This window comes from Varanus komodoensis, unplaced genomic scaffold (genome assembly GCF_004798865.1).
Source record: "Varanus komodoensis strain SLA01 unplaced genomic scaffold, ASM479886v1 scaffold125, whole genome shotgun sequence".
Classification (NCBI taxonomy): domain Eukaryota; kingdom Metazoa; phylum Chordata; class Lepidosauria; order Squamata; family Varanidae; genus Varanus; species Varanus komodoensis.
The window spans coordinates 585,575-597,616 of record NW_025335360.1 but is presented as its reverse complement, the minus strand read 5'-3'; the positions used below and the strand labels follow the sequence as shown (position 1 = coordinate 597,616).

Genomic DNA, 12,042 nt, shown 5'->3' with positions numbered 1-12,042 from the left:
CTTTTGGGCAGTCCCACTGTTGTGGGTAGATCCTAATTTGACTGGGCTTTCATTTGCTGTGACTTTAACCTTTCTTGAGTGGGGAGATGACCAAGGCTGGTGACCTGCTCCCTCCTGAGAATCCTTCCTCAGAATGCAAATATTGAGCACCTGGTTTAAACCACCTGGCTATGCTTCCAAACTGGAGAAGCATGGGCCAAATCCAGGGGAACCCACATGTGGTTCACTTTGTGGCTGAGACAGAAGTGTTGCTCACAGCAGAGGGGAAACAACAGCCTGTCTCCTGCTCCGAGGCTGACAGCTGATCAGCTGAGAGGCAGAGGAAAGTGGGGGAAGTCACATTTCCCCATGATAGAAAATACTTTCCACTCAGCCAAGTGGGGCTGGCTGAGGTATACTGGGAATTACAGAACTTTCTACCATCAAAGCACACATATGATTGCCACCCAGCAGGCAAGTTTATTTGAAAATATGCAGAACATCAGATGCACTGCACTGCCCAGGGCTTCTTGTGGCAGCCATATTGAAATAGCAGGGCTTAAAAAATGTTTTAGATAATGCCTCATTCTATTCAAATCTTGCATCACTTTCTTCATATGGTATTTCTGTTAAGCAGGAGCCTTAACTATCATGAGTCTAATATTCCCTCTGCCGCCATTCCTTTTTTCTCCCCAGGACAACCATTTGACCCCCATTTGCAGATTAAGAATGCAGTTTCAAATATCATCTGCTCCATCACTTTTGGAGACCGTTTTGATTATTCTGATAGTAAATTCCACAAGCTATTGCACTTGACTGATAAAATCTCAGAGCTTCAAGGAAATACTTGGATTAAGGTATGGGAATATTGAGGAAATCACACCCCAAACCCACCCATTTTCCTGTCTGGCAGACTTGATTGTTCTTCCCAAGTACCTCTCATTCTCTGTCCTCAGACAGTCCCCCTTTCCTCCTGTGTCCAGTACCCTCCTGCAGAAAAGCTTAGGTGACACTGAGCATGCATGGCTTGAGGTATGTGTGTTTTCAGTATTCCCCCAAATATGTGTCACATGCTAGCACACAGCTAAGTCTTCCAGGCACAGAATCATGAGCTATGCCAGAACCCATCCATATGGATTCTTACATGCTTGCTTCCTCCTGGGGGTTATTGAGCAGTATCCTACAGTTCCACACCACTCCCAGTACTTCCATTGCTCCAGCAGGAAGTCAGATTCCAGCTGAACATTGGGAAGAACTTCCTGACTCTCAGCACAATGCAACAATGGAACCAATTAGCTGGGGGGAGGGGTCATGGTCTCCCCCACACTAGAGGTGTTGGCTTGGAGTTCTGCATTGACCAGGGGACTGACACAATGGCCTCACAGGCTCTTCCATCTCTACCATTCTATGATCCCTGATTTTATACTCTTTTTCTTCTTTCTGGTATGCATTACATATGACTCTTCTTTCTGCTAGCCCCTTTCTCTTGATAGTACAATTATGTGCAATTGTTTTGAGAAGAGAATTAGAAGGTCCGCATTTTGTCTCTTTCAAGACATGCTATTGTACTGTTTGTTTCCTCAGCTGTACCAAGCCTTTCCAACCATCATGAAATACTTCCCAGGACCTCATCACACTATTTTTAAAAACTGGGGACTTTTCAAATCCTTTGTGAGAGAAATAATTGACAAACACAAAGAAGACTGGAACCCACATGAAACAAGAGATTTCATTGATGCTTATTTGAATGAAATGGCTAAGGTAATTAATCAACCAAAAAGAGGAGGGAATTTTGTTCCTTATTTTTTAGGTATTCTACCGTCACTCCACCCTTGCAGGACTAGACTTGGGGGGAAAGAAAGATGATGTGGAGGGACAGGGCTGGAAGACTCCTTCTTCCCACATGCCAAAATGCCTGAAGGAGCTAGATATAACTTCACAACTCTTCTGTAAAAGATATGAGCATAAACAATAATAATAAGAACAATTTGTAAGAAGATTTCTCTGGAGTCATCACATGCTCTACTGTAATTACTGCCTTTGTGGATCCCATTTTCCTAGCTTTGGAATCCAGTTCAGCAGTTATGGGGAGTCTTTCCATTCCCTTCCTTTGTACTTAATCCCAGCTTCAGAAATTCCAGTGAATCTTGGATTGATGGTATGAGGTCCTAAATGGAGATGCTGAGCCATCTGACTGCAAGGGATGATGTTTTCATGAAAGGCTCGCATGCTTCTTCATTCACATTTTCTCAGGAAGACGCTGCTCCCAGTTTCCATGAGGAAAACCTGCTACACTGTGCACTGGATCTGTTTTCTGCGGGAACAGAAACAACTTCCGCAACTCTCCGCTGGGCTCTGCTGTACATGGCCCTTCATCCAGACATTCAAGGTAGGGCTGTGCATTTGTCTTTGCATTGCTTCCTTATAATGATTGCTACACTGCACCTTGCTTTGTGAAGTGATTTTTTGCCCCTAGAATACGTCATTTCACAGTAGTGTGTGAAAATCTGTTTTGAGTACTCAGGAACAGAGCTTGTTCCAGGACAGTGCAATCATGTGCCATTGAGCTGTCTCAGTCAGGATACAAACTAAAGCCCTACAAAAGGTTTCTTGAGTTCTTTCACAACATTAAAGAGAGGCAAAATGCAGAAAGGGGTATGTGCACTGCAACCAATAAAGAGTTGATCATATGCCGCATTCCACAAATAATCTCAAACTTTTCTGCAGTGTGGCCAAGCCACAATAAGCCCCTTCCTCTCAAAGGTGCCATGATGCCTTTGTCTGTGTGTTTGGCTTACTGTTTAAGCTGCAGTTTAAAGTTAAATAGCTCACATAGTGGAATAATCTCTTTTATGAATATTTTGCTTGACACAGAGTACACCTTATTTTTCCCACACCATCCAAATTGTGTACAAGTTGAATGTGATTTATGAAGTGCACATGAACTGCCCTTGATGTTGACCCTAATTTCTTCAAGGAGTCCTGCTTGCCTGATGTTTGAGCTATGTCCCCACACCTCCTTCTGTTGATGTCAAACATTGTTTTGTCTGCAGCAAAAGTCCAAGCAGAAATTGATTCTGTGATTGGCCAGTCACGTCAGCCAGCAACAGAGGACCGCGATCGCATGCCCTATACCAATGCAGTCATTCACGAAGTCCAAAGGATAAGCAACATTCTGCCTCTAAATGTACCCCGAATGACCACGAGGGACACAAACGTGGCTGGGTTTTGCCTGCCCAAAGTACGTGTTAAGGAAACAGCTGTAATCCTTCTGCCTTGCCACCCTCTTGGTCACAAGGGCACTGGATCTGAACTAGAATGAGGGCCGCCTTAGCACCACATTTTAAGGGCGTCAGTCAATCCTCCTTGGGGGGAGGGGTGGCTCTTCTCTTTTGGGCTTCTAGTCCTAACTCTGAAGCAGCCCCACATTTTCAGAACATATTAAAATGTCTAAAAGGGGATCTGAGGCTTGTGCCAAGCATTCCAAGAATTCTTATCTAAGGAATAATCTGATGGCCAAAAATTCTTTGCATGTCCGTAGGACAGCCAGGTTCTTAGTGCATTGTTGGTCCACTGATGAGCACTCTGAGGAGTTCCTTGACATTTTCGCCCATCTCCTTTCCTACCTTTTCTTTGACAGGGAAGTATGTTGATCACCAACCTGACCTCTGTGCTGCTTGACAAGGATGAATGGGAAACCCCTGATGTGTTCAATCCTGGCCATTTCCTTGAGAACGGCCACTTCAGGAAAAGGGAAGCGTTCATCCCGTTCTCTGCAGGTGGATGATGGGGGTGGTGGTGGTAGGGGTGCTGGTGGTGGTGATGATGATAAGATTTGATGAACTGCTCATAACTATTACACAAAGCAGTGCTTATGTGGATGACCAAGTAAAAGAAGGGTCCAGAGCAGGACAGCAAGGACATCTGGGGACTGGATTCTGGCAAATTTGGAGAAATTACTCTCTGCATTCTGTACTTAACCAGTTACTGATCCACAATTCATTTTTATTATTATTTTTTTTTCATTCTATGACTGCCATGTTTGTTCAGGGCCTTTCTCAAAATCCTTTCAGATATCCAAATAAAAGCATGTAACATGCTTATTGACACTCTAACAGGGAGAAAGACTTTCCCCTTAAGGAGGCCATGCTGATTTTGTTTTCAAATCAGTGTGCTTCCTGATTCTTTCTTTAATAACACTTTCAAGCAATTTACCCTGAACTGAGTTAGGCACTGAATAGATAGTCATGCATAGGGATGTCCAAGCAGTGGGAATCTCTTAGATTGCCTGGGCTTGGCTCCCCAGACTCCAGTCAACTTTTCCACAGCCCTGAGCCCAGCACACCCAGGGTGCTCACCAGGATTCGAGCTCCACACACTGCACAAGCAGCACCCATATTTTAAGTTTGAATTGGTGTGGAAGGTGTTGTTCCCTCTCTAAGTCTTTAAGATTTGGGAAATGGAGAAAGAAGCAGTAAGAGAGAAAATCTGCACCACATAATGTCCAATATTTCATTATCGTAAAATTCAAGGCCACATTTGTCCAGTTTTCCCACTTGCTTAAATAACTATTGTATACAACAGGTTTGTATATAACTTGCAGACACAGCAATGGCATTCCCCATCCTGGTCTGCCAGGGCCCAGTCCTTTGCTGCGCTGTGTGCAAAGTCCGCTGCTAATTTAGCCACTGTGTCCTCTCTCCTAGGGAAGCGAGCGTGTCTCGGAGAGCAGCTGGCCAGGACAGAGCTTTTCCTTTTCTTCACCGCTCTAATCCAGAAGTTCACTTTCCAGCCTCCGGAGGATGTGACATTAAGCCTCGACTGCCGGATGGGTATTTCAATGGCTCCTCAACCATACTGGATACATGCATTCTCTCGCTGAGGGAAGCCACATTATCCTTGGCCAGCTGTCAATATTTCTTCCCCCTCTGTTCTTAGGGGCCATTGTGGAACCAATGGCAGGCACAGTCCCTTGTTATGCAATGCCTGGATGAGGAATTGTTGTGCATTTTTATTTTCATAGGACTGTGGAGTTGGAGAAGAGTCCAAACTTCTCTAGGACATATTCAGTCTCTGTCATCCTTCAGGAGGAAATGGAGCAATACAAAATTGTTGCGGAAAACTAATTTGAAGCCGGTAAAAGGCCAAATTTTTTGGGTCCTTCAGAATGGAGATATGGAATACTGAGATACTAATGCAGGAGAGTTCTGTCTTCCAGCACCAAGCTCAGTTCAACACAATCTCAGTCCTGCTCAAGTTAGTCAAGACCAAGCCCTGTTACAGCTAGTCAGTGAGTGCTTTTGCATTTTCCATTGCTATCAATAATATTTAGGACTATCTGGACCTGGATTAGGGCAATGATGTTGATTTCCCAGTACTAATAGAAGTACTGCTCAGGTTTTTTGAGTTCCACCTTTATAAGCCTCAATCTCATCTGTGCATCAGAAATAACACCTGTTGAGCTAATAATGTATACGTGGCATCTATGACCTGCCTCTAACTGTACAACTATAAAACGACTCTGCTGATTCTGCTTAAATTCTCCTTGGTACAGCAAGTTGCAAAGTGCTGCTAATTGACAGACTGGTCCTTTTTCTCTGAAATGTGGCTCAGCAAATCTTCTATTTCCTGCAAAGTCTGGTGATCCCTCTCAATATACCTTATTCTGGCTCGTTCAGCTGATGTGCCTTTTATCGGTTTGGTGGAATCCTGAGCAGCCCTGGAAACATTACAGAGGGCTCCCTGCCCAATGGAAGCTGTAGCAGCAGGTGTGATGCTGCCTGTGCTTGAAGGAATTCTATCACAGAGCTTTCTGTATGTGCCTTCCTGTCCCTTCAGTTATGGAACGTTATCCTCAGCACACTTGCACATTATTCACAGACTGCAATTCAAGGGACCCATCAGGAAAGAAGTCCCCCTGTGACCTTTGGTGCAAAGCACAATACTGTTTGGGAGGCTGCTCTGACATGCTAGTGGGTGTTGCTTTCCCAGCAGGTACATAAAAGGTGGCAGCAAGCAGGCTCACCTGCCACCTTACCTCATGACTGCCAGCTCAGTTTCTAGAAAACTCCCAGAAAATTCTGCTCACACTTACCAGGAATATGGACTCTGGACTGCTGCAATTTGGACCAGAGTCTGGGATGCTGAAAAAAAGGAATCAGTTTCACTGATTTTTAAAAGGGATCAAAAATAGTGTCTGTTGGCAATATGAGCAAACTGGGTGTGTGGGAAATTATTGATTTTGAGTACAACAGAGTGGCTTAATTGGTTCTATTTCTATTAATTTGTAGGTCATTATCTGGTGCTCACAGGGGCTTAAGCATAACATTGGATGAGACAAGCAGACAAAAGATAACCTATGCATATTTGCTGTTGTGAAGTGACACCAAGGAGGGGTTAAGCTGAAGCAAAGAAGTAGTTGCAAGAAGTGGGGCCAGTCATCCCTTCTTTTCATCAGAGCTACCAGACAGATGGTTCCATCCCCACCAAGAACACTTTCTTCCACAAATATTTGCAGGAAGCTACAGCAGTTAATATGGCATGAGCCTCAAATTGTTCTGTAGTGTTCAGATTTTTATGGAAGACATATTGAGAAAAGACATGATATTAAGAAGAGACAAAACGAAGTGACCTGAGGACCAGGTTTCTAGGCTGCTAATTGTACTTCAGTCCAGTAAGGATTTTTAAAAATCAATGTGCAAATTTAAAACAGATTAAACAACTAAAACAATTGCAATACAAGCTGAATTGCAATACAGCTGATATATCCCATCATATATCAAATGTCAAAGAGAAAAGTCTCTTGGAGAATCTGACTGTCCAAAGCTCCTAGAGCAAAGGAAGCTTGTCCATATCTTGCCAAGTGTTGCTGGGGCAGAGCGGTCAATTTCCTTGATCAATAAACTTGATAAAAGGTGCCCAAGTACACTCAAATGTGCCAACCTCTAGATCAGGGGTCTCAAACTCGTGGCCTGTGGGCCACTTGCCGGGACGGGCGGGGCATGGGGGAGGGGCCCTGTGGCCTTCAAAGAGGCGGCGGCGCCCGGGCCGGCCTCCGGATGAGCGGCCCACCACCACCGCGGTGGAGGAATACTTGATGCGGCCCAGCCTCACCCAGACTCTACTTCCAGCGGCGCCCAGGTCAGTTGAGTTTGAGGCCCCTGCTCTAGATCATGGGTCCTCAAACTATGGCCTGGGGGCCAGCTTTGGCCCGCCATGCCCATTTGGACCCGCGCACACGCCACCGCCTACCTCACCCCACATGCGGGGAGGCAGTGGTTTGCTCACTCGGGGAAAACGATCTCCAAGCGAGCAAGCCGCTGCCTTGTGCGCCCGCTTCATGGCGTATGCCCGCCCCTGCCTCGTCTCCCGCCTCACCTTGCCTCATGCCCCGCCCCCACCTCAGTGCACATGCGTGTGCACACTGCACACTGCCCCCGTGCTGGCTCGTGCGCCCCACCAGCACCACCTTTCTGGCCTGCACCCAGCACCAGCAGCTTTCAAGTGGCCCCCTGATGGAAAAGTTTGAGGACCTCTGCTCTTTTAGATTCCTAACTTGCTGGGTCAGCTTCTCCAACAGAGCCAAATTGCACTTTCTTATCCCAGTTGCTCACATTAGGGATTCAAGCACCTTTGCAGATTTGGACAAAAACTTGTCTAGCAGCCAACAGCAAAAAAGAAACCAGATCTTTCTGCAAATAAAGAGATGCCGAGGCATGTGGTGACGGCATATAAAAGTTTTAAATAAATAAATAAATAAATATTTGCTGTTGAGTTCTTTAGTTAAATTAAGTAAAGCATAACCTGGTTGATTTCTAGAATGTTTGATTGGTGAGTGGTTTTAGCAGTTTCATGTTCAGTCTCTCCCCAGAAGCACTGGGTAAACGGTCCACCGATGGTGAGAGTAGGTCCCTCAGGCTCCACCCGCCCCCATCATGCAGACTTACTTTTAGTAATTCTTGCAAGCTTCACTAGTGTGAAATGCCATCATTGGATTGCCTTGACTGAACTTTCTCTGGTATGGGATGAGATTTATTTCAGTGGCTGGGCAGACCAATTTTTTTGCCATTTTCTATCACTACTGGAGATTTTGCTCCCATGCTATAATTAGGTGATAATTAGCACCTCTTAGGTGATAATTAGCAACATCAAGGAGGCATTTATAGATTGCTGAGACAATTCCTTTGGAGCCCAGGATATAGCTAAGGGTCCTTTCAAATTATGTAAGCTGCCTTGTATCTTGCTGTACAACCAGTGGGACCTTTAAAAAGTTGAGGACTTCGAGCCATGCATTAGAGATATCAGAAATTCTGTCTTTATTTTGCTGTTCTGGTAAACACAGTCCCTTGGGAAAGAAATCTAGCTGTTTACGCAAACCACATTGTTCCCAAAGTGGAACTATTTGTATGGGTGTGGTTGCAAAATAATCCCCACAATAGGCTCACAGTTAATTTCCTGCACCCCTTCTGGCAACCGGAATGTGAATGCCTGCAGGAGACTGGCAAACAGGATGAAAAAGATGGCTCTTTCCAGCTTCTTTCCAACACACACACACGCATATACATGGCCCCTGAAAGAGGAAGATGAGGACTAGCACCATGTGAAAGTAGAATAAGGAGCAGGTACTGGAATCTCTGCCATCAGTGGGGCTGTGCATCCACTCCGGGTTGAAGTTTGGAATTTTAAGGGGCTAGCCATGGTTTTGAACCTATTTGGTAGACAGGGGTCAGTGCCATGTATCACTCTTTTCATGTTCAGGCTAAAGCCATCCCACTGATACCAGAGCCTACAACCTCCAGGGCAAATAGGCATGTATGTATTGCTACGTTTAAGGTTTTGAGCATGTAATCCTTAAGTTATGGCTTATACATGTAAGAAATGCACAGAAAAGAATCCCATAAGAGTACAGATCCAGACCAGACTTTAGCTTGTGAAGCTTTTGCTTCTATTGGCCTCTCTACATACCCATGTCACCTATTTTGATCAGCCTTGCCAGATGCCAATTCTGCTGCTCTTTCCTCCAAGAATTGCTCTCCCAGGCCAGCTCCCTCTGGCCCTGTTCAAACCCCCGCTGCTTTGCTATTTGCTGTGTGTCTGGCTCCCATGGACCTTTGCCTTAACACTATTTTTCTCTTTTACCAAAAGGAAAAAAAGGCAAGTCTCTTCCAAGAATCATTTCCTGTTCTCACTAGGCAGGGACAGAGACATGGGAAAACGGCACAGCAGGCCTGAAGTGATATGAGCAATCTGGTTTCCCTGGAAGCAGTTTTCTGACTGTGCTGCTTTAACAGTATTTTGCAACTCACTGGGGTACAGTCAGGTCAGGAGAAAATCACCAGAATCCATCCCTCCAACATTTCTGGGTTTTCACTCATGCACAGTCTAGTCTTGCCAAGCAAGCAGAGAGGAAGTCTTCAAACTCTCACACAGCAAGTTTTGCACAACTGACGAGCTTCTGCTGCATCAGAAGCTGCTGCAGGTGTAGTGGAAGAGGGTGCTGCTTGTGCAGCACGTACATGGAGTTCAATTCGTGGCAAACATGGGGCACAAACACCAGGAACTTGGACTCAGGGCCATGACAATGCTGACCAGAGTTTGGGGAGCTGACCCCAGGGAACCAAATTCCCAGCCCCAAAATGGATTTCTCCCCATCCCTTGGGTAGAGTGCTGAATTTCCCCTGCTCAGTCCAGAAAAGAAGCAAAATATTATTGTGCTACCTGCTGAAAAGGGCAAGAAAGCATTTTTGCTTACGAAATTCCCATCCTTGCCCAGGAAGTGATTTGGGTTGAACTTGCGTGGCATCTCCTACACCTCGAGGTCATAATGTGATGAGAAGAGGTTTGGGATGACAATAGTGCCCTGGAAAGAAATGATAAATGAATGACAAGGGAAAGGCCCTGTTGATGCACAGTTTACTACAGTAGAGGCCCCAGTCTGCCTCCCAGAGGAAATTAAGAAAGGCCCTGTCCACCCATGATCCCTGCTGTGGGGCCCCAGTATACCACCCAGAGGATCTGTGGAGGGATCCGGCACAGCCCCATGGGTAGATGGGGCCCCTGCCACGGCATCAAGACGGCTGTAGTAACCGGCATCAGTGCAGGACCTGCCAGGATGCATGCAGGACGTCAGGGGGCCGACTTGCAGAACTGCCCCCACGTACCTGCCCTTGCCCTTCTGGCCCTCCACCCTTTTGTGGCCTTTTTGGCCTCCTTCGCCCTGTGTTCCTCCTCATCTGTGCACCAGGACAATGGCCTGGGCAGGACGGGAGGAGTGGCCGGTGGAGCTCTGGTAGCCGCAGATGGGTGGGTTGCTCCTGCGGGGCAGGGAGGTGCTCTGCCAGCAGGGCCGAGGCCTAGTCGGCAGCCAGCAGGTGTGGCTCCGCGATCTGGCTTTAGGTCAGGCCACTCGGTTCTGGTGGTCTGGGGGGAGGGGGTCCTCTCCCAGGCAGAAGAGGCACAGGGGGGTGTTGCCAATTGCAGCACCCCAAAACACCCCAAAAGTAGTTGGCCAGAGGAAGGCCACATAGTAAAAACACCACAGTTATACTGTCCCAGAAGGGAGGGGGGATCAGAACAAAATGAGCTTTGTGTAACCCACAGCTAACACACCAGCCTGACCTCGAATGCGGTAATCAAAGGGACAGTGGACACGGGTTGCAGCCGCCATGGAAGTTGCAAATGTGCAGGGAGGAAGAACATGGCAAGCCTGTGTGAATCTCGAGCAGATAAGAAATAGACATGGGAAATGTCTGGTCCTCGGCAGAAGGAAGGACTCTTTCTCCAGCACGGGAGGGGTCCGTACGTTGATGTATCGCTGCATTAGATGTGTGTTAGGTGACCTAATTGCTTGCCTGGGGTATCAAATGCACGTACTGGGGTGCAACGTTTGAGACACTGCTTTGGGCTGAATGTCCTTTTGTCTGCCCTTATTCTGTGGTGCACTAGAATAAAGCCGGTTTGGCTCCAAGTCTCGCCGCAGGCTCCGTCTGGCTCGGGCCTGGGGTCCGCCCGGGTTTGCCCCGGCTGTTGGCTGGCTCAGTCCGGTAACAGGGGAAGGTCTGTGGGAGGCAGGTGCCTTCCTCAGTCCACACACTTCTAACAGAAGCCCTGAAAGCCATGGGGAGAGAGCAAGGGCGGGACAAAAGGAGAGCCCCAGAAGGTCAGCAACAGGTACTATTTCTAGAGACATCACTGTTTTTTTTAAATTATTTTGGGTAAGAGTTGAGGAGTAAAGATCATAAAAGTTCAGTGGCGCCTCAGACTTCGAACTTAATTCATTTCAGGTGGCCATTTGAACACTGAATCGTTCGAAATCCAAATAAATTTCCCCCATTAGAAATCATGGAAAGTGAATTAATCTGTTCCCAGACCCTAAACAATGCCCATTTTAATACATCTAAACAGCAAATACGGACTCTTGAAATGAATTAAGTTTGAGGTTATATATGAGATATGATAAAAAATATAAATTTAAAAGAATTATTACACAAAGGTGAGAGTTTTCAAAGAACAGAAGTAGATTTTTAAAAGTTTATAAAGCTGAGGTAAAAAATGGAGAAGCTAGGCACAGACCTGAGGCACCCCAACCTGAGGCAGTTGGAAATGAGAAAATGGCGGGAGCCCCACCCTAAAGTACTGAGGGGGGAGGGGTGGGGAGGCCCCACCCTTAAGTACTGAGGGGGAGGGGCGGCCCCTCCCCCCCATATTATATAAAGGCAGTTTCCCGCCAAAACAGGCTCAGTTAGGAGAAGAACCTTCCTGCACAGATGCAGAGCCCTTGCGTGGGAGGCGCAGGTGGGCGCTGGAAGAATGTCAGGCGCAGGTGAGCAACCTTATTTCCTGAGAGGCTGAGACTGAAGGGTTGGCAGCAGCCCGACGACACACGCACGCACGCACGCACGCACGTGTCCTACTTTCTGTGGCACGGCTCTCTGCCTGAAGGGAGGACTAGCCACTTTTGCAGTCTAGTTGAAGAACAAGTCTCCAGAGCAGGCGCCCCTTCTTCCCTGCCCCAGTGCTCAAGGTGTTTATTGTGCTTGGCGATTCCTTACGCACAGAAGCTTG

The 12,042-nt window shown here is 46.8% G+C and overlaps 1 protein-coding gene across 3 annotated transcripts; it reads left to right on the top strand.

Moving 5' to 3' along the window:
* The first annotated feature begins 6 nt into the window (after window positions 1-6).
* Window positions 7-6,720, top strand: LOC123019440 (cytochrome P450 2J2-like). Of its 3 annotated transcripts, none has more exons than XR_006413926.1 (7): window positions 7-836; window positions 1,564-1,740; window positions 2,233-2,368; window positions 3,033-3,220; window positions 3,620-3,758; window positions 4,686-5,269; window positions 6,270-6,720. XR_006413926.1 is itself a non-coding variant. In XM_044422328.1 (7 exons), the coding sequence occupies exons 3-7, from the start codon at window positions 1,588-1,590 to the stop codon at window positions 4,859-4,861; spliced, it is 792 nt and encodes a 263-aa protein (XP_044278263.1). In that variant the 5' UTR covers window positions 7-836; window positions 936-1,011; window positions 1,564-1,587; the 3' UTR covers window positions 4,862-6,720. The 3 variants fall into 3 exon arrangements, 2 of the variants coding, with proteins under 2 accessions (XP_044278263.1, XP_044278261.1); XM_044422328.1 differs by adding an exon at window positions 936-1,011 and having other exon boundaries at window positions 4,686-6,720; XM_044422326.1 differs by having other exon boundaries at window positions 4,686-6,720.
* Window positions 6,721-12,042: the final 5,322 nt, after the last annotated feature.